General features: G+C 42.6%; 1 protein-coding gene across 1 annotated transcript in view; it reads left to right on the forward strand.

Annotated features, from left to right (window-relative positions):
• The first annotated feature begins 2358 nt into the window (after nucleotides 1-2358).
• LOC146808560 (extracellular calcium-sensing receptor-like) overlaps nucleotides 2359-26009 on the forward strand; it is a 134024-nt gene continuing 110373 nt past the window's right edge. The window contains exons 1-3 of the mRNA XM_085624008.1: nucleotides 2359-2461; nucleotides 2976-3155; nucleotides 25611-25782. Coding sequence (XP_085480134.1) covers nucleotides 2359-2461; nucleotides 2976-3155; nucleotides 25611-25782 — 455 coding nt within the window. The remainder of the gene's footprint in view (nucleotides 2462-2975; nucleotides 3156-25610; nucleotides 25783-26009) is intronic.

The raw sequence follows: 26009 nt of genomic DNA on the forward strand, positions 1-26009 counted from the left end.
CAATCCTGAGTTATTAATTGACTTAAGTTTGGGGTTGTTTTAGCCCAAATTCTCATCCAGCGGAGTAGTGGGGTAACCGCAATCAGGTCTGAGATGTAACCCGCTCCCATCTCCTCATGTACGTTAAAAATTGGGGTGGATGCAGGGACAGAAAGTAGTGTATGCATAAAATTATTATCTGCCACTTGTATTTCTGTCGCGTCCTTATTCCCCAAATGTCGCTACCATAGGTAGTCATGGGGATTAGCGTTATAAATCTTTAAAATCGCAGGGAGCGGCTTAGAACCTATTCTTTTTGCACAAGTCTAATGTTGCCCCTGCCGCTCTAGCTAAAACATTCTTTTTAAGTGGGCGTTGTGCACACCATGAGCGTTGATCATCAAAGAGCACCCCAAGATATGGGAAAGCAGACACCTTGGTTAGCTCAGTCCCCTTACAGTAAAAGTTTGCTTTAGCTGCCTTCCTAGAACCTTTTATCATTGTATGTGATTTTTTCTAAATTTGTGATTAAGTCCAGAGAATCCATAAAATCTATAAAACAATTTAATAACAATTGCAGCCCTCTTGCGGTTCTGGATATTAAGACCGCGTCATCACCGTATAAAAGTGCCGGGACCATGTTTGCACCTGCTCTAGGTATATCTTTACAACGATTTTTCAAAGCGTGCCCTAGTTTGCTAATATAAAGAGTGAATAACAGAGGGGCCAATATGCATCCCTGGAGCACCCCTCTTTTGACCACCCAAGAATCAGTCAGACTGCCGTCTTCATTAAAATGGACTGCCGCCGTGGTTACGGAGGTAATTGATGGTAGGAGCTGGGGAAGGCAGTCACTTGGGGTCAGCTTGGTAATATGTAGCGCAAACATTTAAAGACAAGTGTGAGCACAGCTGATAATTTGGATTCACAACTAGGAAGAGGGAGGAAGCAGTGTGTTTTAGGAGAACGGGATGAAAGACCAGAGCGCTGATGGTGACCGTTTCTGAAAGGGGAATGGGTCTTTTGCCGAATGGGTGGTATGGTGTTATTTATGTTTATTTTATACTGAGGGTAATTGCAGTTCCCGGTGGTATGGGGAGGTGTATGGGGCAGCGATTTATTAGTATTTGAATTAAGTTTGAATAGGATTGAGGGCACAGAGGTGTTTAAGAGTGTGTTGTATATTGATGTTGTTTTAAATATTGTGATTGAGCTGTTTATTGTATTTGTCCTAGTAACCCCTGACGAAGAGCCAAGAAGGCTCGAAATGCATTGGGTATTCATACAGCGTGTCAACTTCAAAACGTGATTGATTTGCACGTACCTGTGTATAAAGCCTGGATTGGCATGCAGCTGGTATTTGAAGATGTCAATAAAGATTGCAGATTCAATCATGCTGTCTCCGTCGTGATGAAAGAACAATGACATATGTATTTAAGATTGGACAAAACATAGCCACGTATTGACTGTGGTTTGGGGTGATCCACGGACACTGGACGCACGCATTTACAAATAAGGTTTTGGAGTTCTGGAGCAATTTAAAGGGAAGGGGTGCATGCTCTATTATATAAATGTTTGCTACACAATTTATCGCCTCAAGGAGCTGATGCACCCTTCAGTTACAGTGAGCATCTGAAAAATGGAAAATAGTTTGCAAAATGTACTTGTCATTGCAGAGACACAAGAAATGAAGTTTAGTCTACAAACACCTTTGGACATTTAGTATGAACAGTTGAAGTCACTTTAATTGACCGTCACAACTGGAAATTTGGCATTTTTATTTTTTACTCATTGTTCTCTTTTACAGAAACCAGTTATTTGAAGTATAGACAGTGTGCACGTATTTTTTAGGTGATTCAGAATTTTGGGATTGAGTTCATTTTTTATGAATTTCAGATTAAACATCGTAATGTTTCTGTCATGGAATCTGTGGGAAAGGGTGATTTCTGGTTAGGTTTAGATTAGGTTTAATGTGCATGTAGCAGTTTTTTTAAACACATGTACGCAAAAGATCCAGAGGATTAGGATAGCATGTCATTGTGAGTGAGGGAGAGAGGTGTATTATGGGAGTCGGAGTCTTTCGTCAGAGTTATGGTGGTAATTGATGGTAGCAGCTGGGGAAAGCAGTCACGTGGGGTCAGCTTGGTAATAGGTAGCACGAATATTTAAAGACAAGTGTGAGCACAGCTGATATTTTGGATTGATAACTAGGAACAGAGAGGAAGCAGTGTGTTTTAGGAGAACGGGATGAGAGGCCAGAGTGCTGATGGTGACCGTTTCTGAAAGGTAATCATATGAGGGATATGGAGAAGGAGGGGAGTCGAGTTGGAGAGTGAAGGGATTGGAGAGCAGGTGAGAAGTCAACTGCTCGCGGTCATAATGCCTCTCCTCCCCTGTGGCTACCAGGGAATCGGCTTTGACCTCAACACCAACGCCTCACCACCATGGTGCAGTGCATCATCTATAGACTTTGTTTTCCAAGGTACTGTTGTTTGGGGTCCGTGTGACACTATGCCCGATGCCACTGACCACATGGTCGGCGTAGTACTTCGGATTTAAGTGCTATTTTGATATATGTATGTTGGATTTTTATTGTTTTGGTCTTGTTTGTTTGTCTGGTGGGGTGTCCATTTGTGGTGTTTTCACTGTGTTACTGCTCGTGCCAAGCTTCCAAGGGGGTGAGCTGAGGTTATCTAACATGTGTATCCCCTTTACCCTGACTAGAAGCAAGGGTCCCTAGTCTGCCAATTAGTGCCCCCTTCTCTAAAGTTGGTAGTCAGCATAAAGAGAATTGAACTTGTATTTGTACTTGACCCACAGCGATTGGTGTGCGTCACTAGTTTAGTACAGACCACTACGCAACCACATACTGTGTTTTCTGATTCTATTTTTGATTGACTCTTGAAGTATCCACTGACCATGTCTCTAAATGGTAAACCAGCAGAAGGTGTTGCAGATTGGAGTTTGATATTGAAATGTTACTCTTACATACCTAGTGGATCAACTCAGACAATTTGTCAAAAGCTTTGGATGCCCCATAAGGAGCGCCTCTATGAAAGAGGAGCTGCAGAAGGCCTTGAGTGCCTGGTGGGAGGCTAGAGAAGCTGGGGAGACAGGGGATACCATTGTGGATGTTTATTTGCCAGAAGGAGTACTTTATGTCCCAGAACTTGCCTGTAGGAAGAGAAGCCTCTGTGGCTGGCAGCCATGTGTCTTCCAGATATTTGTCTCCTGAGGCAATAGAAGAGGGGCAAAGTGTCAGAAATCATGAATTGGAACTGCTGAGGAAATTGGAAATAGAAAAAAACACGGAAGCTACCCTTTCCTTGGAAGAAAGGTAGTTGATTTTTGCACATGAATTGAGCATGGAAGAGCTGGACATCAAGGCCAAGCAGGGGGAGTTCAGTGCAAATGGTGGCAGCGTATAGCCAGTGCAATCTGGGGGTAAGGTCTGCATTCCCAAAGATCTAGGTCAGAATTTCCAGAAGGTGGGAGGATATGTATGCCTGTTTTGCATCTTATGAGGCAGCACTGCATATGAATGAGGTCCCTGAGAAGCACTGGGGGATGGGCCTGTGGAAACACTTTGAGGCCACTGGAAGGAACCACTTGACACATTTGGAAGAAGTGGGTAATCCCCTCTATCCCAATATGAAGGAAGCTTTATGCCTCTGGTATGGGCTCACACCTGAGAAGTACAGGGAAAAAGTTTAGATCTTTCAAAAAGCTTGAATCAAACACGTGGGTGTAATGTGTGAATTTATTAGTGGGAGCTCCCTTCTTGTGCATTGGATGGTGAATTGAGCCCCTCCCGGAGCCAGAAATTGTTTTCACTTCCAGAACAGAATTGTTCAGAAGGCAGAGAAGATCAACCCAACATTTCTGGTTCAACCTGAAGATGGAAACGGGAATACCATTTGGACCTGGGGCAATATTATTTATATTGCTTGACTCCAAATTTTTGGGTAGTCATCGCTGCAGTGAATGTTAGTGCTGTATAGCTGTTGGTGCATAAATAGGGATGTTCTTGATGCAAGTCATGTAAATATCGGAGACAAACCTAATCCAGATGACTACATTGATGTTGTTAGTCTTGACCGTAGAATGTTCCAGAGCACAGACTGACTTTTCTGTAGCCATGCTGAGCTGTCTATTCTTTGGTATTATGGCATCCTTTCAGCTTGAAAATATTTTTCTTATTCCAACATTGGCACTTATATTATTGTTAGTCGCATCTGTTTATGCAGGAATGATTTATTTTCCAGTCTTTGTGTTTAAATAACAAGGACAACCCTATCTGCCAACGTCGACTAGGGTAGGTATAAAAAAATAGAGGAGAGGAGTTGGCCTAATGGCTAGGGCGCTCGATCTCGGACCTGGGTAACTGGGTTCGAATCTCGGTAATGACGCTGAACATCCTGTGATTCTGGGCAAATCACTTAATCTCCCTGTGCCTAACAAAAAATTAATGTGTGTCTGCTTGTTACATAACTGGTGCCATGTAAAGCGCTCTGATACCCGATTGGATTCGGGTCAAGTTCGCGCTATATAAAACTCTGCAAAAAAAAATATATAACAATTTTTCTGTGGGCCTCATTAAAAAATGGTACTTTCTTAGAGGGAAGCCAGAGTTACTCAGATGTATTCATCGGACCAAAATTATTTACAAAGAAGACAAACCACAGGACTGATATAGTTTGCATCTTGTATTGTTTTGACTCCAATCAAGTGTAAAAATCAACAAAAAAGCGATCCTAGTGCAGACAAGCCAGTGTTCCAACGATGATTATATTTTCAAACTAGATAGATAAGGTTTGTATATGTCAGTGTGGAATCCCTTGAAGTTAATTATACATAACAAGTGTGAGAGAGAGAGGGTTTGTAGGTGCTTCGACCCTGTGTGACTGTTAGGGTCTCTTCAGGACATTGTCATCTGACTAGAAGGCCACCTAATAGTGAGATCACTTGTGTGACAGGAAGAACTACCAGGTCTTCAACCTATCCCAGTCAAGTATTTCAGTGCTGGGGCATTTTATTTAAGAACCAGTACTAATCTTCTTCATACCAAATGTGGCGCAGCTGGTCCCAGACATAGCAAACCAGTATAAAGATATTGAAACCTACCCCTGAAATAATCACCCGGAACCTGTCGAATATTTTCAACATCATGTTTTCCACAGGTGTTTTCTGCAAATTTGGAAACAGGCTTCCATTCTCCCTCTTTTAAAAAAATGTATTCTGAGTTGCACCGATGCTACTAACTATCCCCCGATCGCGTGCCTGCCTCTTCCTGCCAAAATCATTGAAAAAGTCATGAATATTGAATTATAAAAATATGTTCAGGACAACCATCTCTTAGACTCTACCCAGTTTGGCTTTTGGCCAGGACACAGTGCCCTGGTCAAAGCAATGGAAGAGCTGAGGATGGCGGTGTATAATGAGGGTTCTGCAGTCATGATCCTATTGGACTTATCAGCTGCGTTCAATACGGTTGACCACAAAACCCTTATCCATTGCCTAGCGGAGATTGGGGTGAAGGGTAAGGCTTTGGCTCTGCTCACCTCCTTTCTTAAAGTTATGATGCAAAAGGTATCCTTGTGGAAATATGAATGTAACCCCTACTCATTGCCATGTTGAGTTCCTCAGGGGTCATCATTGAACCCCACTCTATTTAATGTGTATGTGTCCATGCTGGCCCGCTCATCAAAAGTCTTGGAATGAATGTAACTTCATACACTGACGATGCACAATCGATAATCCTGGAGGCCAATAATGATATATCCGGCCCTCAAAGATGTCAAGACTGTATCAAAGCTGTCAGCCAGAAACTCAATTCAAGAAAAACTGACATTATCTTATTCGGGAAACCTTCACCACTTGGTCCCCTAATTGGTAGCCAGAGCATCTTCCTCATCCCCCCCTTCCTGTTTCCAAAGCCAAAGATTTGGGAGTCATTATAGATGATAATCTTAACATGGGTGCCCAAGTATCAGTGGTGACATCTTCAGCCTACCATGTCTTAAAAATGATCAGGATAATACTGCCATGTATCCCTGATAATTATAGGAAAAGCTGGATCATTGCAGTAGTCTACTGTACTACTGCAATAGTCTCTATTTAAACATCTGAGGCGGCTGTAACTTGTTCAGAATGCAGCTGCCAGAATGATCCTTTAGCTTCCTAAGTATCACACTATCTCTCACAGACTTTGTAAACTTCACTGGCTTCCCATCAGCAGCCAGGGAAAATTTAAAGCCTTATGCCTTGCGCATAAAGGACTGCATAACATAGGTCCGGAATTTCTCAGGTCGGCATTTAAATGGTATACCTCCAACAGAGATCTCCGCAATGCCAACTCTAATACCCTAGCTGATCCTAAAATCAAAAAAGCAAACTGGGGGCCGGGTGGGGCAGGAGCATCATCTATGATACAGCCAAGTTATGGAATAGTCCGGCGTCACATATCAGAGCCACTTCTTCTTTATAGGCATTCAGGAAGGAGATCAAAACCTGGCTATTTAAAAACGAAATTATTTTTTTCTAGCTTGCTCTTTGCTTAGTTAGCGCCAAGACACCCTTGGGTAAATGCGTGCTTTAAGAATTCCCTAACATAGTATAGCATGAAATACTAATATCAAAAATTGTCCGAACAGTGATTTCAATTTACTCTTCAACAAGAACGCATTGGAGCAAATCTCATTCCGTTAGGCACTGTTTAAGTGTGGAGGAACATAGGTGCCTTCTTTTTAATTCATTTTGGTCTGATGAATGAGTCTGAGTAATTCTTATTTCCGCTCTTGGCAAATCTCCTTCTCAGGCAGGTTGTTTTTTTTTTAGGGTGCCCAACTCTGCTGTGTACTAGGTGTTAAACAGGTCGCAGGGCCACCTTGTCCTCTCTGATGCTGTTTTGTGAAGCAATTCAATAAACTTAGGAGGACATTGGGACATCTGTCAATGATTCCTAGGTCTGTTGTCAGGAATGCCAGGTTGTTGATAAGGCTGCTGTAAATGATGTTTAGCCAGGCTTCATAGAGCCTTGTTAAATGGGAGTTACATTTTGTTTATTGAATTTTGGAGCCTCCTTCTCTCAAAGTTAGCGTCTAGGATAACCTCCCAATTAATTTTAGTAGCCAGAGGGAGCTGGTCACTTCCTTGTTTTGCTTATGATTTCAAAAGAACCGATTTGTTTATACAAAGAGGGGGTAACTAAGGTATAATCTAATAAGATTTTTTTTGATGCCACAACATGTGATGCTTTTGCTCGGATGTCAACAAGAATATTTGATTCTGTAGGAGGTATACCACATGGATTTGGGGGCTCTTTCATGGGATCATGGAGTAAATGTTCATGGTCCATAATGAAATTCAACTCACCTGTCAGCAGCAGCTCTAAACTTGTTAGGTTTTGTGGCTGTAGTTCCAGGAGTTTCAAGAATTGCAATTAATAAGCTCGACCAACTGCATTTCAGATCAGACATGTGGCAGCAGATGCCTATAACTTGTCACAATAACCAATGTGAGCCATCCGTTTTGAATTTAAGCTTGTTCCACAAGGCAACCTTCAGACACACAGTCATAAAATTAGAAATCTATACAAAACATTCCAGTTGTCTGAGCAAAATACTATCTCTCCCAAGCTGCCCTATCAAGGGTTCCCACTGAGCAAATATTCTGTATCCACAGCTTGTCACACTGGGTGATCAAAACCTGAACCATTGCCTATTACAGTAATCTGTGAGATTCCAAGTAACAAATACTTTAGGCTTTAATATCGGGTAATAATAATCCACACTTAAATGCCTATCAAATATAACATATGCTTTTCACAATAAATACGGCATGCCTACTACCTTTATCGTAAGATTTCATAATAAACAGATCAGGCATATGGCCATGATAACTGCTGGCCTCCATAACCAACTCAGTCCTGCTGTATCAAGTGTAAACTTTGGCCAAACAGTTTAATGCATGCAGTCTTTTAGTGGAAGCACACACATTCAGCCATATCCAATCCCTTTCTCCTCAGGACTCTGACAGGTCTTATTTGTTGATCACATAAGGTCAGGTGACAGTTTTACTTTCAAGCCAGCCCAAAAACTCCATGTAAATTAGTGGAGCCCCGGGCTCTCAAGCACACAACTGCACTCTGTAGTTTAACGAGAATGGCCGTCCTCCTCCCACCTGTTCTGCAGCCAGAAAAAAACAAACACATTAAATTGTCTAGTTATCAAAGGCCCTATAATAGCATTAGAATGTCATGATGTCATGTGTGTGCCACTGAAAGTGCTAGCTCAGGCACGCTGCTGCCGGCGGAGGCAGCTGGCTAAATACACAAATTGGTCACATATGCATGAAGAACACACACTGGAAGCACACAATGTATGCCAAATCGAAAGATGTACTCCCGGCTACCAAGAAGTGGGTGGAGTCTAAGTACCTCTTCTGGTACTGCTTCTTCTAGACTGTTTTTTAGTTTGATCACATAATGTCTGTCAAAAGCTGTGTTCTCCATGCATTTAATGTAAGCACGTACAGCATGTACAACACACTAAATAATCCACACAGCTCATTTCAGGTCGGCATCAGAGCGCTATCCAGTGCAAAATCCCCAAGTCCCTATGTCCCTTCTTGTAGGGGTGGTTATTCGCCATTTGAATAATGGAGGAGACTCCCAGATACAGCCCACATTAATCCTAAACACCCCAAAGTCTACATTTTGTTTAACAGTTCACCACCTGCTCAGTGCAAGCCCTCTGAGGCCCCATTGGTCTGGAACAGTTTTACTTCACCTGTTGGAAGCCAGGATGATCGGGCTGCTACTGCACGAGCTCTGGGCTTCCTTCTCCAACAGTCCACAACCTCTCACAGTCTTTACCAAATGATGCATCTGGCCACCTCAGTCCCAAGATGGCATGCATCAGTAATTGATGTCCTCTTGTGGCTTGAGCAGCAATTGGTAAGTGTTCCTTAGAGCATCCTCTGCACAATTAACCAGGGCAGAGGCCCTGTCCCTACTGTAGTACCTTCCAGGCACACAGGAGTCACCAACTTTGCCTCTCTAACGGGTGATGACCTGCACTTTTCAGTGACCTTTCAGGACACAGTCTACAGTTCTACCAAGGGCCATGGCATGCACTTCACGATGGCCCCTTCCTGGCACATGGGGTCACAGACAACATCGCCTACACGGACAATGTCCCTCACTTCATGTGGCCAACTTCTGGCACTGCGAGTCAGACTGCAGCCCCCACATGCCAGGACAACGAGCCAGGCTTCCACAGGATTAGGATGATGACCCCCACTCCTGTAATAGTGGTGACCAGATCAGAATCTGTTCCACCCTATGCTCAACAGGGTCCGCTGGACAGGCTCCCCTCTGGGCTTCACTCCCTCCAGATACTCTTCTTGTCCTCAGAGGGCTCCACGGCCTTCACAGGCAGGCATATTCTTGCTACTGAAGTTTGTCGATTTTCCCTCCTGCTGCTGTTCAACAAAGTATGGGGGGTCCTATTTTTACTGTCCAAATCTAGACACATATATGATTTAATGTCTAGCACTTGAAATTTGATTTAGGTGTGTCAGTTCCTTTAAAGGGATTTCTCCTCTCCACTGCCCTTTGTCAAAGGGACTTTCTGCCACAGCAGGAATGGCTCCAACTCTTGGTGACCCACAACACAGGCCAAAGGATTAATTGGAAATCACACCTGTGTTGTGTAGCTCCTATAAACCTATATAGGATCTGCAAGTTTAGATAACATAAACTGTGGGACTGGTGTCCAGAATGATTCCTGACACCCCCACCAGATATGTTCACCTGTATAACAGCTAGCTCACAGTGCCACTATGAACTCTTCTTACCAAGGAGAAAATAGTTTCAGGCAGCTCTTTAACATGACAACCCTGATCCCTCGGGGATAATGGAAACAGTACGGTACTTTTCGCTCAGTCACTCTTGCTCACTTTGTCTCAGAGAGATACACAGAATAAAAAATGGGAACGTTTTCAATAAGCATTTATTGAGCCAGCATCATTCTAGTGTAAAATATGTGTGCTGCAACAACCATAAGACAGAAACAGATATAAACGATTAAAAGCGTCAAATGAGTAAATGGATGTTAGATTTCTACCATAGTGCTAAAACAATAGATATTTGCAGGTATATAGAAACATGACAGGAAAAATACGTACTCCTACGATGCTCACCCTAACTAGATGTACCTAAAAGTATTGAGCATGTATGTAGGTGTAGGGGTAAGATATACCCTAGGAAAGAAACAACCCCATTACCTGGTGTGAAGGAATGAAGGACCCCATTTTGGTCTCAAATGGATCCCGCAAGGAATGTCAGACCACTGCGCACTTGAGTATCTGCGTGCAGGAACCTTAGCATCTCACATTAGTGTTTCAGCATGGAAGTCTTTCTCTTCTCTTGCCTCAGCAAGGGTATGGTGTTTATAAACGCAAAAAGTACCCTCAGGGGTTCTACGCAGCTGTGTCTTGTCGGCCGAGGGTGGCAAAAGGGATGACCCTTATACATAGTTATTCTGCAGAAGATGCCAAAGATGGTAGTCCTGCTGTGAGTCTGTGAATCCTCATGCATAATACATTAGGCTAGTTTTTAGAGAAAACCACACGGCATTTATGAGGCACCTAACTAGGTAAAAGGTCAGCACAAACCTGTTATGTAGTACAATGGTATGGTAAATGTAGGAGAAAGGTTAGGTGACTACCCAAGCCTATATTGGGGTATATTACAAATCATAACACCCACTCCTCATCCAACCGGAAGACAAACTAAAAAAGGGAAGCTCCTTCTAATCAATCATAAAATATTGTTAAAATGTTCGTAATTAAAATTTCTAAAAGTTTGGAAAAATTGCCAAAAACTCTATAAGTCCTTTATATATGTTAAAAGTCCTATAAGTCCTATAAAACTTGTTAACATATATATTGTTTGAGCAAGTGAGAGCGTCTGAAAGCCATAGTGCTCAGTAAGAGTAAAGAAGAAAAAGGTTTGTTTAAAATTCCAATTTCGGTTGTTTTGGAAAAAGGCTGAATTCTTCCCAGCACACGGAGAGCCAAATGTTTAGGTGTCCTGTGTGGGAGACGCAACATCACTGCTGCTTGTCTTCGCAGATGACGGTCCCTGTAACACCACACAGATCAGGTCAATCGAGCAACAATTATCTTCTACAGTTCCCACAGCCGATGCTGGGGAAGAATTTGAAACATCCAAAGCCTGTGTGCCTGTAGTAGAGCCGGTATCCAATCCAATAGGACCTGAAGCATCCTGTGGTGGCTCTAAGAATGCCAACATCAACATGGGAATACGCTGAGGACACTGCACTACGTGGGCCTTTAATGTGTCCAGTAATACATCAACGTCCAGAGGCGCAACAGATTGAAGTGTTAGACAGAGATCTAACATGCGTTCTTGTCCACAGAACAAGCAGCGGACAACAGGCAAAACACAGTCAATTCAGACTAGTTGGAATGATAGGAACCAAGACTCCTTTAGTTCCCGAACTCAAGGTGTGCCCAGATAGAGTACCATGGGGTCACGGTAACGTCACTCCAAGAGTGTTTTTTCCATCTCCTTGGTGACTGGGATGTCTATTGTATAGCAGAAAAATTTAAATTAGGATTCCCACTACCAGTAGCAGGATTAGTGGACGCCCTCAAAAAATGCCTCTAAATTCAGAGTGTATAAAAGCTGGACCCACTCCGAAGACTATCTTAAAGGTGCTTAACAGTCCGGGACCTATTGTCTTAAATAGGTGTACTATACCCTTCCTATTACACATGTTAAAGATATGCTGTGCCATTATTTCCAAAATGGAAAGAGCAGTTAAATCAGAGCAGTGCCTGAATGTCAGCTGAGGACCTTGCAACCTGAAGATCAAAAGTCTCCCGGCTAGGTTAAGGGCTTTTTGTAAAAGCATGGCTTTCAGTCAGCTCAGAGAATCAAACCGTATAAAGGAAGCATTCAACAAAGGCCATAACTGCGCCTTCCTGACTTTGTGGGTATGTGGAGACAATACTTGAACACATCAAGTAACCCTGGAACTTACTGCGACTAGATATACGATGCCAGGAAGCATCACACAACTACCTTGATCATTCAGAATTAAGTAACTCCTATTTGAGAGCAGCCGGAACACTCGATTAATCACGACAGCTGGGGATACTTTCAAATGACAGGATAAGTTTGCAACTGAACCATTGTAGGCCCTGTGAAGCAGAGTATCCTGGCACATTAGAGACCCACTTAATGAAGTCTCACAGTCTGTACCGCTAAGAAAAACTTCAGTGTCCCCATTCCTGCATCTAAATCTGTACGGTAAATCACAAGATTCATGGATGAAGTCCTTACCCATTGCTTCATATCTGCCTACCTTGTGGTGTTCTAGGAAATATTGAAATTAGAAAGTTGATACTGGCAGTATTATATTGGCATGAATTAACCATTCTGTGGATGGTGACTCTGCCACGGTGAAAGGTAAATGGTCTAATTTCTCAATGTGCAGCATTGTATATTTTCTATCTCTTTCTGCCATTCTCATCTGCCTTTCCGATAGATTATAAGCAGAGAACAGAGATGTACTGTTGATTTATCGCCATGGCACGTGACCAGAGAGCAATATTTTGTAGCGTCCAGCTTAATTATAGAATGGATTGTAACTGTGACTTCCTGTGTTGTAAGTTGGACAGATCCTGTTCCATTATAACTATAGCAGAAGATACAATGTTGTCCAGTGAATAAATCGTGGATGTCAGTGTGGTCATACCATTGTCAACCACAGCCAAAGACTTTTCTAAGTTAACTCTGTCAACTTTACACAATCTTTCTGCAGCTTCCTATTGATAGATTTTCCAAATGTAATTATAGATTGTGTATAAGAAGCGTTTACAACATAGTTTCCAGTGACCTAGCAAAAGATCCCTTAAATCCATGTCATCTGAGAGTAAGGACAAGTGTTGTTTCACCTGTGACAGTGTCAAGGTTCCTAGCAAATCTAGGCATAACTTCCCAACACTAGATGATGTCACCACCCCCAGATGTTCTCGTTGTACATAGCGTAAGTCAGACCTATGAATACTAAACCCTTCGTGGTACAATTGAATGTTGACTGACGCCTATTTGTGTTGATAGGCCAAACTAACCACTCCTTCCAATTGGGCTCTGTCGAATTGTATGAAACGCCATGTATGAAGTAATCTAGTGTACCCTCACCATTTTCTGTATAGTGTTGCCATCGCTCAAAGTGGAAAAGCAATTGAATATGAGGTGTATTCAAGTCCTTAATCTTGGCTAACCCAAGACAGGAAGTTTGTTGCACAGTGTTGTTCAGGAAGATAATTTGTTGTGGTATGAGGTATGCTCTAAATAGTACCTCAGTTCCCTGAACCTGTCATTCCTTAGCACTGCAGACTGATTTTATGTCTATAGTGTCTTTCCATAAGTCAAAATCCTACTTTTCTTTGCAGATGTAGGTGCAAGCTTATAATAATGTGAGTGTGGATCTGATATATTAAACCCAGAAAAATAAGCTAACTGTTGTACAAACATGTTTGAAATACCTTTAGGCGGTGGTCTGTGAAAACATTACGAGATGTACTTACTTTATGGAAAAAATGATGACCATAATGTTGGTAACAATACAAGGTGTGAAAATCAGACCTGTCATCATACATTTCCTTTTTCTAAAATGCAGCAGATTGTTCTAAAGCAGACAGCATACTATTTACAGTTCCAAAATCCCAATCGTCAGAGAATGTATTGGAGGTGATGAAATCATTCAAAGAAATTTTGAACACATATAGTATTTTCAAAAGTTCAGTGGGACCAAATACATCGTATGAAACTCTGTCCTGAACTATTCTGTCAGGAACTGGAACTGCCGTAATGGTCACAAAGGACACGACTCTCTGTTCACAATGAGATGACGTATGAGGGTTCTGTACCAAGTTCAGATGTGATACTGCGGAATATTCTGGGAGATAATGTCCATTCACGGTCAAGAAAAAGACAGTCACTACACCTACCCAGAAGAATAAGAACAGTATGCCATTTGCTCTGCAGTGATTTAGCCATGGTGAGACTAGGTATGTCTTTTTCAGCCAAAGGTAGAAATTATTATGTTGTTTTTTGTGGGAAACTGGAGCTAGCAATAACTCAGGTTCACTTGGATCGAGAGAAAAATTATCAAAATCTATGAAGTAGCCAGATGTAGTTTGATTAATCTTTGGCAGCTCAGCAGCTTTTGTTCAACTTGCAGATGTGTCCTGTAGAGGAATATTGATGTAGATGCCGGTGGTAGGCCAAAATGAAATCTATATTTCAATTCTGCTTAGTAGATGTTCAATTTCAACAGGTACGATTTCCATTTCATTGTTGGTAACTCCATTACTATGTATAGAAGACTGTTCAAATGTTATCAGTCTTTCTGTCTGAACCTCATGTATGGTACCGAGATCAGCGGCTACCCAGGAGCCCATGTGGCCTGCTATTCAGTATCAGCCACATGGTATGGTTTGATCAGATCAATGGAGACAAATATGTTTTCTTTTTTACTGGCAAGTGGCGGAAGAAGTACTGTTCTTGTTTCTCTGACAGCCAAGACAGATACAGGCATTCTGTAAGATGGCCCAAATTCTTTCTTGTCTACAATCTGTTTTCTGACCAGATCCCTGACTTTTGGTATCCAGACAGGTCTTGCTGTAACTGATTTTACTTCCCCAGTGGCATTACATTTTACTTGGACGTTGTTTTGTAGTGCCTGGAATTTATTGAGTTCCTGTAAAACAGCCAAACTGTTATCGATGTCAAATGGTTTTTTGTCAGCTACTGTGCTGCAACATTCGAGGTCAGGTACCCACATTCTCATCCCAAATAGGTTCTTTTAAGGAATACGGCCTCGTAGGTAACTTCTTGGCATGTTTTTAAGTGCCCTCTGAACCTCATATAGGTGATTGACTCACTACCACCTAACCCTAATACCCTTGCTGTTAAAGATTGCTTTAAGTCCCGGTTTTTCCATCGCATTTCCCTCAGGATGATACAGAGATGAGTACAGCATTGGAACACCAAAACTTCCCTAGGCTTCCTTGTAAGCCTGAGAGCTATACGCAGGGCCACGGTGAGAATGCAATGTGCCAACTGTGTATGTCTTATAAAGACTCGCCAATCCTTCATAACAATTCGGGTGTCAGTCGAGCGCTGAGGCCAAACCCACAGGAATATAGTGCATGAATCCACTGCCACCAAGATGTACTTGTAAGCCCCATCTCATTTTAGGGGTCCAAAGTATTTATTTATTTATTTATTTTAAGGTTTTAAAGAGCACGAAATAGACCCGTGAGGGTATCAGAGCGCTTTACAAGCTTGAAGGGTGGTATACAATAGATTTAGGAGGGGAGGGTACTATTGGGGTAAAAATAGGTACATACAATATATAAGCAAAAACAAGCAGTACAAAGTCTCGTATACTTTGGTATAAAAAAATAGGTACATACATTATACAAGAAGGCACGCAGTCTCAAACTCTTGGGTGGGATGCCCAGGAGTGCAGGGTAGGTATCACCCATAAAAGCCATGGATAATGCCGGAGTGGTGGGTGGAACAGATCGCTGAGGTGATTGTAATATGATCGTTATCTGAGGAATTTGCCCATTAGGAAAGTTTTGGTCTCCTTTTTAAAGCGTGCCAAAGATGGAAGTCTTCTGATGATGGGTGGGAGAGTGTTCCAAATTCTTGGAGCGGCCCCAGAAAAGGCCCGATTGCAGTTTTTTTTTCCAGAAGCGTGCTGGTTGGATCAAAAGGTCTCTGGCAGATCTGGAGTTTCTGGCTCCTCCTGATATCACGAGTTTCTGGGCGAGAAATGCAGGGGAATTGGAGTAAAGAGCCTTGAAGCAATGCGGGCCAGTTTAAGTTGGATTCTGGCCTCAAGGGGAAACCAGTTCAGAGCTTTAAGGTGGGGAGAGATGTGGTTGAATTTATTTGAGCCAGTTAGGAGTCTGGCGGCGGCGTTGAGGCAGGCTTTCAAAGGGGCCAGATAGTTCTTGGGTAGCTCTGTGAGAGTAGAGCATCCATATTCGAGTCTGGAAATGATTAGTGTCTGAATTGCCGTTTTTAGGTCGTTTAGGTGTTGAGGAAGGATTTCAGGTTTCTTAGGTAACTCAGGTGAAATTTGGCAGTTTTGGCCATTGAGTTGATATGGCCCTGCATGTTCAAGCTGCCGTCCAGGGATCTTCAAGGGATTTCGCAGAGTCCCCAATGGTAGGAGGGCAGTTTAGCGCTGTGATAGCCTTGATCCATTCCTGGATGTCGGGATTGGTTTTCGGTGGGGAGATTAGAAGAAACTCAGTTTTATTTTGTTAAGTTTGAGCTGGTTGGCGTTGAGCCAGTGAAAGGTCAGCTTCAAGGCCTCATTCAGGGAGAGAATGTCCTCAGGGGAAGAGATTTTTATATAGATCTGTGTGTCGTCAGCGTACATGAGGTAGGAGATATTGGTGGTGTGTAGCACCTCTGTGAGCGGTTCAAGGTAAAGATTGGAGAGGGTAGGGGAAAGGGTTGATCTTTGGGGGACTCCAACCAAGATAAGAGAGGGAGTGGATAGGTTACCATAGATGAGGACTCTCTGTGAGAGATTTTGGAGGAAGGACCTAAACCATTCAAGGACGCTGCCATCCAAACCCATCCTGAATTTGAGGCGTTGAAGGAGTGTTTTGTAGTTGACTGTATTGAATGCCGAGGATAGGTCTAGGAGGATTAGGAGACAGGTTTTGCCTTGGTCGAAGGCTTGGAGAGCGTCATCCACGATATGGAGGAGGGTGGTTTTAGGGCAGTATCCAGGTCTGAACCCAGATTGGAAGTCATCTAGAAAGTGGAAGTTGGTGATGTGTAGGCTCAGCTGGTGTTGCACACATTTCTCCAGAACTTTGGCTAGGAGTGGGATGTTTGATATGGGTCTGTAGTTGCCGGCGGAAGCAGGATCCAACGTAGGTTATTTTAAGATGGGGACAACTTGGCCAGCTTTAAGAGAGTCAGGTATCAAGCTCTGTTGGAGGGAGGTGTTGATTATTACAGTCCAGGAAGGGATGATAGCCTGAGAGGCGGCAGCTAGGCAGTTGGAAGGGAGAGGATCATTGAAGTGATTGTTTGGGTTTAAGGAGGCTAGAATTTTCAAGATAGAGTGTTCGTCATAGACTTTAAAGTTGGACCAGTGTGCTTGGTTTTTGGGTGAAGTTTGGGAGGGCAGCGCGGAGAGAAGAGGTAGAGCCTACGGATTTTGGTGATTAGTTACGGACATAAGTTTGTTTCCTAGGGCAGAGATTTTATTGCAGAAGGATGAAAATTCCTCACATGATATTAGAACTTTAGGCATTTCTTTGGAGGTGTTGGCTAGTTTGTTGGATTGGTGTTTGACCAAATCAAATAGTTTGCGAGGTCTGTTCTTGGCGTTCTCTAGTTCTGTTCTGAAGAATTCTTTTTTAGAATTGAGGATTTTCCTATTGTTGGTATTTCTGGCCTGGCGGAGAAGATTTTAGATGGGTTGCTGACGGGTGCTGTTTTCAGTTTTGTTCAGTCTGTCGAAGCGATCTCCTCTCCTTGTTAAGGGATCTGTTGAACCAGGGATTCCGGTCTTTGACCTGGGTTCCTTTTAGTTTTAGCAGAGCAAGGTCATCGAGAATGTCTGATATAGTTGAGGGGTAGTGATCCGCTAGGTGGTTAACCGAAGTGCACTGAGGGGGGGAGGTCGGTCTCACAGCGCGCAGCCAGTTTCCCTAAATCAAGGTTTTTGTGTCTCTAACCCATCGTTTTGGAATCGCTGGTTGTGGTGTCAATGTCTTGTGGGTGCTAGGCAGGAGGAAGGTGACAGCGTGGTGGTCAGGCCAATCACATGGGTCAATAGAGATAAGTTTGACCGCTGATTCCATAGCGATGATCCAGTCTAGGGTGGTGCCTTTTGAGTGAGTAGGGAGAGAGCAGGCTTGGGTAAGGGCTTGGTCACGCAAGAAGTCTCTGATGGCGTTGACCTGGGGGTCCTTAGGATCGTTCCAGTGCAAGTTGAAATCGCCCAGATGTCATTAGAGTTAGGGGAAACCTTGGCTGTGATGATTTCCATGAGGTGGCCAGTGAAGGTGTCATTCTTGCCTGGGGGGTGGTAAAAGATGTGTAGTCTGCACAGTTCGGAGGTGTTGTTGCAAATGGAAAGTGCGAGTTATTCACAGGAGTCTGTAGGGTCCGCCAGAAGTTCAGTAACAAGGAGGTTACTGAGGCAAAACCTCCCCCTTTTTCCTTTGAATGCCTGTCCAGCCTAACGATGTTACAATTGTGAAGGACTAAGAGGTCTAGATAGGGCGAAGAGGATTCCTTGAGCCAGGATTCAGTCAAGATCGCTAAGACTGATTTTTGGCTCAGGATGAGGTCGGCGACATCAAAGGTATGCTTTACTGCTGAGCAGCAGTTAATTAGGAGGACGGCTAGAGAGGGGTCGGAGTGGTTGGAAAGTGGTCTAAATAGACAAAGGAGAGAGGTTTGTCTGTTATCAGTTGTGGTGTTTGTGGTGGACGTGCCATGGTAGAACCTTCATCTGCTGACAGATGTCGCACTGTTCAGTTACAATAGGCCACCACGAGCATTGTTTCAGTAATGAGTTGCAGTAATACCTGCATGTGCTGAACCCAGACCCTTGTGTGGCTAGTGTTAAACCTAATCTGCGATCAATGTTTGGTATTACTCTATCCCCCACCCCTGGAATTTGAGCATATAGAATGTTTTGCACATCTAACTTGTAGGAGTACTTGAGTGGAAAGCCTTTTGGCATGGCTGAGCTGTTTTTGCATAAATCGATGACAGCTAGCTTTATATGTCCATCTATTCTTGTGCTAGAACAAGTGATTGCAGCTACGGCAGCAGTTTGCACTGTCACCTTGGCGGCTTCATCAGCCAATGAATTCCCTTCAATGTGAATAACATCACATTGATGACTCAGTGTGTGTATCAGTTAATAATATAATAATAATAATCCACATTTGTAAAGCGCGAACAATCACCCGTAAGAGTCTCTAGGCGCTAGGTGCCATCGGGAATGTGCCACCAATCGAACCGTGATCCCCAGATTCTGGAGGCAGTCACCTTGGCCGCAGCGCCACACCTCTTTCTGTTGAGCTCTTGGCAAGTCTTATTCAGCTCTGCCACTTGTTCCCAAAGTAATTTGTGCTTTATTGTGCAACCTTACGAGTCTTTAAACCCATTCTGACCCTAGTAGTGAAAGTATTTATTGTTAGACTGGACACAGTAAAATGAATTGCACACTATAAGTGTGGGGAATTCCCAGTCCGTATTTATTAGTGCCAGTAATAGGTCTCTTAATTCTCCTAGCTGTGCCGTGCAGTCTCCTAGAGACTATCAGGCACATGCATCAAAGCTTTTTGTGATCGCAAACGGAGTGAATCGTAAAAATCGGCCGTTTGCGATCGCAAAAATAGCTTTTGCGATGCATGAAACAACTTGCCACTCGCAATTTAAGAAATCGCAAATTTTTGTGATTTCTTAAATTGCGAGTGCATTTAAGGAATCGCAATTTGCGATTCCTTAACTGCAATGCAAGATGCCTTAAAAAATAGCGATTTTGCTATTTGGGCCCGCTATTTACCGTGGAATCAAACCACATGGTAAATAGCGAAAACTTTGAAAAATGCACTAAAGTGCATTTTTCAAAGTCGTAGGTTACACACACACATGTCCTTTGGTCATGTGTGTGCGCAACATTTGTGCACAGATCGATTTCAGGGGTGCAACGGGGTGTCGCAAATTGAGAATATCTTCCCATTGATTCCTATGGGCCTCTTGGCCCATAGGAATCAATGGGGAGGTATCCCTTAATTGCGACTCGCAATTTGGGAGTCGCAATTAAGGAATGTTTAGAAATCACTATTTTTCCAGCGATTTTTACATGCATAGGCTTTTGCGATTCCTTAACTGCGATTCCTTAAAAATCGCAATTAAGGAATCGCAACAGCCAATATTGATGCATGTGCCTGAATGTCTTCATACTGCTAGGATGGAACTTGTGTTCCTGCATGTGTCCTTTTATAATTGAACAAGCAGCTCTGAATTGCTGTTTACTTCCTATGGCATGCTGAGCGGAACTGTCAGTGTGAATAATGTATTCATACCAATCTAGAGACATTATTTCATTTGGCAGAGGATATTCTTGTTTGTACTGCAGGAATACTAATGTTTTAATGTAAAATCCAATTTGTAGCCTAGTTCTGTTGCAGTGAGAGAATTAGCCCATTGTATCTATTGCGGATATTAAGCTTTAGCATTTGGAATGCTTGCCTTTGTAACAGCCTCTAAGGCTGGTACTGGAGGTACGACAATTATTTGTTTCCTCTGAGCCAGTGCTCTTTCTCTCACTATGGCAGTCTGTACTGCTGTCAGAATTTTTGCTGTAGAAGCAAAACACATTTCAGTGTTTGTGTACAAGTGTGATTTGTCTGCTCTGGGTACCGTTTTGCCTTCATTGAAGGTTAGGTAAGTGTACGATTGACCCGCGATTACACGGATCACCAAATTTGTGATATTTACACATCTGTGTAGGTGTTTGGAAGTTATCATGTCAGCTTGTAATGAACAAAGGATATCCGTGTGTTCCTGTGTTCAATGTTGAACTGAAAAATCAGGTCTTATTAAATCGTAGAAAGGTTTCACTCTTTCTGCAGAATCCAAAATGTATGTTCTGCAAAATTTAGGAATCCTAATATGGATTGTAGGTTTTTCACAGTATTTGGAGGTTGGAGCAGAGTGCACTTTTCTAAAAAGTTAGCTGTCAGGGTTTTTCCATCATTTCATAAGTCGTATCCCAAAAATAGGCATTGAAGTGGGCTATGTTCAATTTTTTAAAGTTGAATTTGTAGCACTCAGAGACGAATCCCAAAGTAATGTTGCTCACCCTGGTCAAATGATCCAATAAATCATCATCCGTCAGATACATATCATCTATATAGGACAATGCCTCTTCATCAAAATTTTGAAGTAACTCTGTTACTCTAGCTGAGAACAACCCAGGGCTATTCTTATACCCATGTGTGAGTCTACAAAATTGACGCTGGGAGTCTAAGGCTAAGAAAGCTGTCAAATACCTGCTTTCAGGCACTATATTTTGGCAGAAAAGTCAATTTGAGATATCTAGTGTTGTTTTATATTTTTTCGCACAATGTTATTCATTAATGCAGCACTGTGTGCATTCTGTACTGCAAAAGTCTTAGTGCATGTATTCAAATGTCTGTAGTCTAAAAATTAGATGGTATGAATTGTCAGGCTTCATTACCTGAAATATAGATCATTCATTGGAGAGGTGCAGTTTTCTATTACCCCCTGGTATTCAAGTTGATCTAAGATCTCCCTGACTTGTTTCTTTTCTTCTTTTTTGATTGGGTACTGTCTCTGTTTTTACTGGGATTACATGGTGAGGTGACTCAGCCACCCACCCTACCTGATTGCGCTATAATGCTGGAGCAAGTGCTTCTGCCCACTCCTGAGCATATGAGTGTTTTAGTGATACTGGAACGAAATCAGAAAAGGCCGGTAAAATTACTGTTTCTCCCTTTGGGCACTCCATACCGCTCTCAGGCCGCCAATAGTTTCAGCCAAATGGATATCATAGCCATAAATCAGGTTCTCCCAAAAGAGACATTTGAATTTTCTGGGTTTGTCCCCTTCCATTTGGAGAGTTATTTCATGTAACTGATGTGGGACAGTTTCCCATGTATCAGGTGTTTCCAGCGTGATATGTCCATTTAACGCGCTGTCCCCGAAAATTCCATCAAGTTATGGTGAGCTATTGTTACTTCTGCTGCGCTGTCTAACAATGTCAGAGCCCATTGCCCATTCAGAAGTTCATTCCTCAGTATCCTTGGCATTTCCTACTTTAAGACCTACCACTCTCTTCTTTTTGAATTGTGGTTTTGATTTTGGTTTATCTTCTTTTTTGATATTATAGTTGGGTGTCTCTGGACTTTGTATGCTCTTCTTCTCTGTGTTCTGTCCTTTCCTCTTAGAATTTTTTGATGATCCCTGAAAGGAACGAGAAGAACGTGTATAACATCCTGATACCTGTCAGGTTTCTTAATGTTATCACGATTCCTAAGGTTGTATCTCCTTTCGGAGGGCTCCTGTTGAGGAGACCCACCCTTAATTTTGATCTATTCTCTCTATTCTTTTGTTGCTTATTATCCCATTTCTTTTTGGAAGGATCAGGTGCTTGTTTGGTGTTATCCTTTTTAGGACCACCCATGAGTTGAGGTTTTGTTGCTCTAGCTCCCCAATTGTCTCCTAATTACCTAATTCGGCATATTAATCTTCAATAAATTCAGGTAATTCACATTCCTGCTGTGCAGGAGTGAAATCCCTCAGGCTTTGGCGCATCACCACCGCTGCTGCCTACCCTTTTATGTTTGCCAACATAATCGTGGATACCTGGGAAACATTTTCGAACAATTTCATCCCTAACTTCAGAGCAGGTTCAGCTCCATACTCATTCTTTATCTCTCTCAATGTGTCTGCTATCACTGCTATTAAAGGGATGCCATGTGTTCTGGTATAGATGGCAACGGAAGCGGTACCCCAAGAGGTACAATCCTCTATCGGGGAAGCTATCCTCATTGGCAAGCAGATTGTTAGGATTCTATATTTTTCTTGAGGGCCTGTGTGTGGGAACGTTGCCTCTAAATGTTTGATTTTCCCCTTCCCACCCCAGACGTCTCTGGGTGTATGTGAGTAGGGGTCTCTGACCAAGCACGACTGAACTACTCAGATGTGACAGTTAAATAAGAACCAAACCCCCACCCCCCAGTGCCTTGAGACCCTCACGGGTATGTAGCGCGCTTTACAAATGCTTGATTGATTGACTGATTGGCGGTGCCACGTCGTGTAATTCCTATAACACTCTATAGAATATGCGTGTTTAGACAACATAAATTGTGGGACTGGTGTTAAGACTGATTCCAGACACCCCCACCGGATATGTTCGCCTGTATACCAGCCAAGCTCACGGTGACACTATGAACTCTTCTTACCAAGGAGAAAATAGTTTTGGGCAACTCTTGAACATGACAACCATGATCCCTCATTAATCGTGGAAACAGTAAGGTATTTTTTGCTCAGTCACTCATGCTCACTTTGTCTCAGAAAGATACATGAAATAAACGATGGGGATGTTTTCAATAAGCATTTATTGAACCAGCGTCATTCTAGTATAAAATATGTGTGCTGCAACAACCATAAGACAAAAACAGATATAAACAATTATAAGCACCAAAAGAGTAAATGGATGCTAGATTTATTCCATAGTGCTAAAATGATAGATATATGCAGGTATATAGATACATGACAGGAAAAATACGTACTTCGATGCTCACCCTAACTAGATGTACCTAAATGTACCTAGCATGTATGTAGGTGTATAGACAAGAATCCGCCTAGGAAAGAACCAACCCCGTTACCTGGTGTAGGAGAATAAAGGGCCTGTCTTGGTCTTGAACGAACACCCCGCAAGGGATGTCAGACCACTGCGTGCTTGAGTATCTGCGTGTAGGAACCTCAAGGTCTTGCGTCAGTGTGTTAGCATGGAAATCTTTCCCCTTTCTTGAACCAGCACAGATATGGTGTTTATATACCAAAAAGATACCCTCCGGGGTTCTACCTTGCTGTGTTGTGTCAGCCGAGGATGATGAAAGGGATGTCCCTTATACATAGTTATTATGCAGAAGATAGTGGTGCTGCTGTGATTCTGAGAATCCTCATGCATAACAAATGAGGCTACTTTTCAGAGAAAACCACACAACATTTATGCAGCACCTTAACTAGGTAAAAGGTCAGCAGCAACCTGTTATGTAGTACATGGTAAAAAGGTTAGGTGACTATCCAAGCCTATATTGGGGTACATTGAAAAAATTATAACACCTGGCTGTCAGCCTGCACTGAAATATTCCCAATAAAGGTTCAAAGGATTGAGGCTTCCTCTCTATCAAGATTAGGTAAATGTTATAACTTATCACATGGTACATTCCGGCCACCCCCACATTCTAATGCACAGTGGTAACGTTCAGAATGTTGACAGGAAGGCAGCCTTGGAATGTTGACGAGGTTACCTTCACTAGATGATTGTTAGCCAGTAAGCAGAGGATGCAGTTAATCTTTGACTTAATAAAAGATAACTAAGATAAAAGATAAAGTGTGTACTTACTTCAGTAAACCTTATCAGTCTCTTCGTCTTCCCAACAATGAGCCCAGGCCCCACTGACCAGTAACTGTTCCTGGAATCAAACAATTATTTGATTGTGTTGGAGGATGCTCTGTTCCTCTCCCTCAGTGTGTGCCACCCCAGCCCTCATGAATATCAGCAATATACATCTCTTGTCTGTCCTCACCTTTCCAGCCTCTCTAGTCCCTGGGATTTCAAAATGGAACCCACCAGCCTCTATGTTATGTACCATCCACAAGCACACACATGCAGCCCAGCACCCACACAGAAGTATCATGTGCTGTCCAGTGCTACACGCATTCCATGCAAACCTAGATTTGGTTAAATGCATTGTCACTAAATTTTACACAAATGGGCCAGCAGGTCGCACTTCCGTGACACAGGTAAAAAGGCCTGTTCATATTACAGATCCTACTGAACACAAAACAGTTGTGCTGCCACCACCGTGTTTGTGTCATTTCACTCTGGGTAAGGACAGTAGCAATTTACCTTCACAAAGGTAGTACCCCTTCCGGTTTAAGCAGACCCTTATACTGTGAGACATATCTAGGTCATGGCGCACAGTATAAGGGTTCAGATTTTCATGTAGCTGGCACATGCAGTGTAGGGGTGTCTGTCTATCACAATACAGGCAGCTTCTCCTTTCCAAATATTTGAACTTTTTGTCAAAACACAGCATTGGTAAAGTAATGGTAATCTTCCAGTACAAGACCTTTTATAGATATAACATGTTGCAAGGTAACCTAAAGTGTGAGAGCTTGATACTTTTTTAGATGCTCATAATCAAACATTTTATTTTTCTCATATTTTAGAATTGTGGCAGGACAGATTTTATCTCAGTTGAAAATGGTCAATGCAGCCTCCAATTATAATGATAAACATGGCTTATTTTGAAAAATAAGCCATTTTTATCATTAGAATGAACTGTAGCTGAGCATTCCCTTGTGATGGAAAACTGATAATTGGCAGGCAAAGTCTTTCCAAATAGTAGGGTTGAAAATATAGATTTTACCTTTTCCCTGTGGGACTAGAGATCAGATCCTCCTGTGCATTTCCTATAAAGATTCTGGGCCCTGACATTCAGAGTCATCGCTAAGAGTTAGTTATAAAGAACGGCAGCACAAAGTTGCCTGTGCAACTATCGCTGTGATACTGAGGTCTGCCACCCCTTTGGTGAGGTTGCACTGCAGCACTGTGTGCTCAAAGGCTCTGTAAAAGAGTTTTCATGTCACCTATAACAATTGCATCTTAAGAGGTTTGATCTTCTGATCCTCTCTTACATTGTGAATTTCTCAGAGACGGATGCAGTCACCACATCAATGGGTCTCCATTTACGTTCAATGTTTTTGCTTCTAGCCTTTGTCAGAAACAGGGCTCTTCAACCAGGCTGCAGACTCCAAGCATGGAAGCAGAACGCCTACACCAAAGAAGGAGATATGATTTTAGGAGGCGAGTTCATCGTTCACTCTACATATTCATCTACTAAAGCAACATTTAAGGAAGAGCCACAGCCGATATCCTGTGAAGGGTAAGGACAGTCTCATGCAGTTTGTATAGAGGTGTTACTGTGGATATCCTGTGAGAGGTAAGGAAAGCCTGTTGTAGTTTATATGTAAGTACCACAGCACATATCATTTGAGGGGTATGGGCGGCCTATTGCAGTTTACATTGCGCTATCACAGTGCATATTCTGTGAGACGTATGAACAATTTTATTACAGTATATAGAAGTATCCCAAATTATATCATGTGATGG

Source organism: Triturus cristatus, chromosome 8, assembly GCF_964204655.1.
Source record: "Triturus cristatus chromosome 8, aTriCri1.1, whole genome shotgun sequence".
In the NCBI taxonomy this organism is placed as follows: Eukaryota; Metazoa; Chordata; class Amphibia; order Caudata; family Salamandridae; genus Triturus; species Triturus cristatus.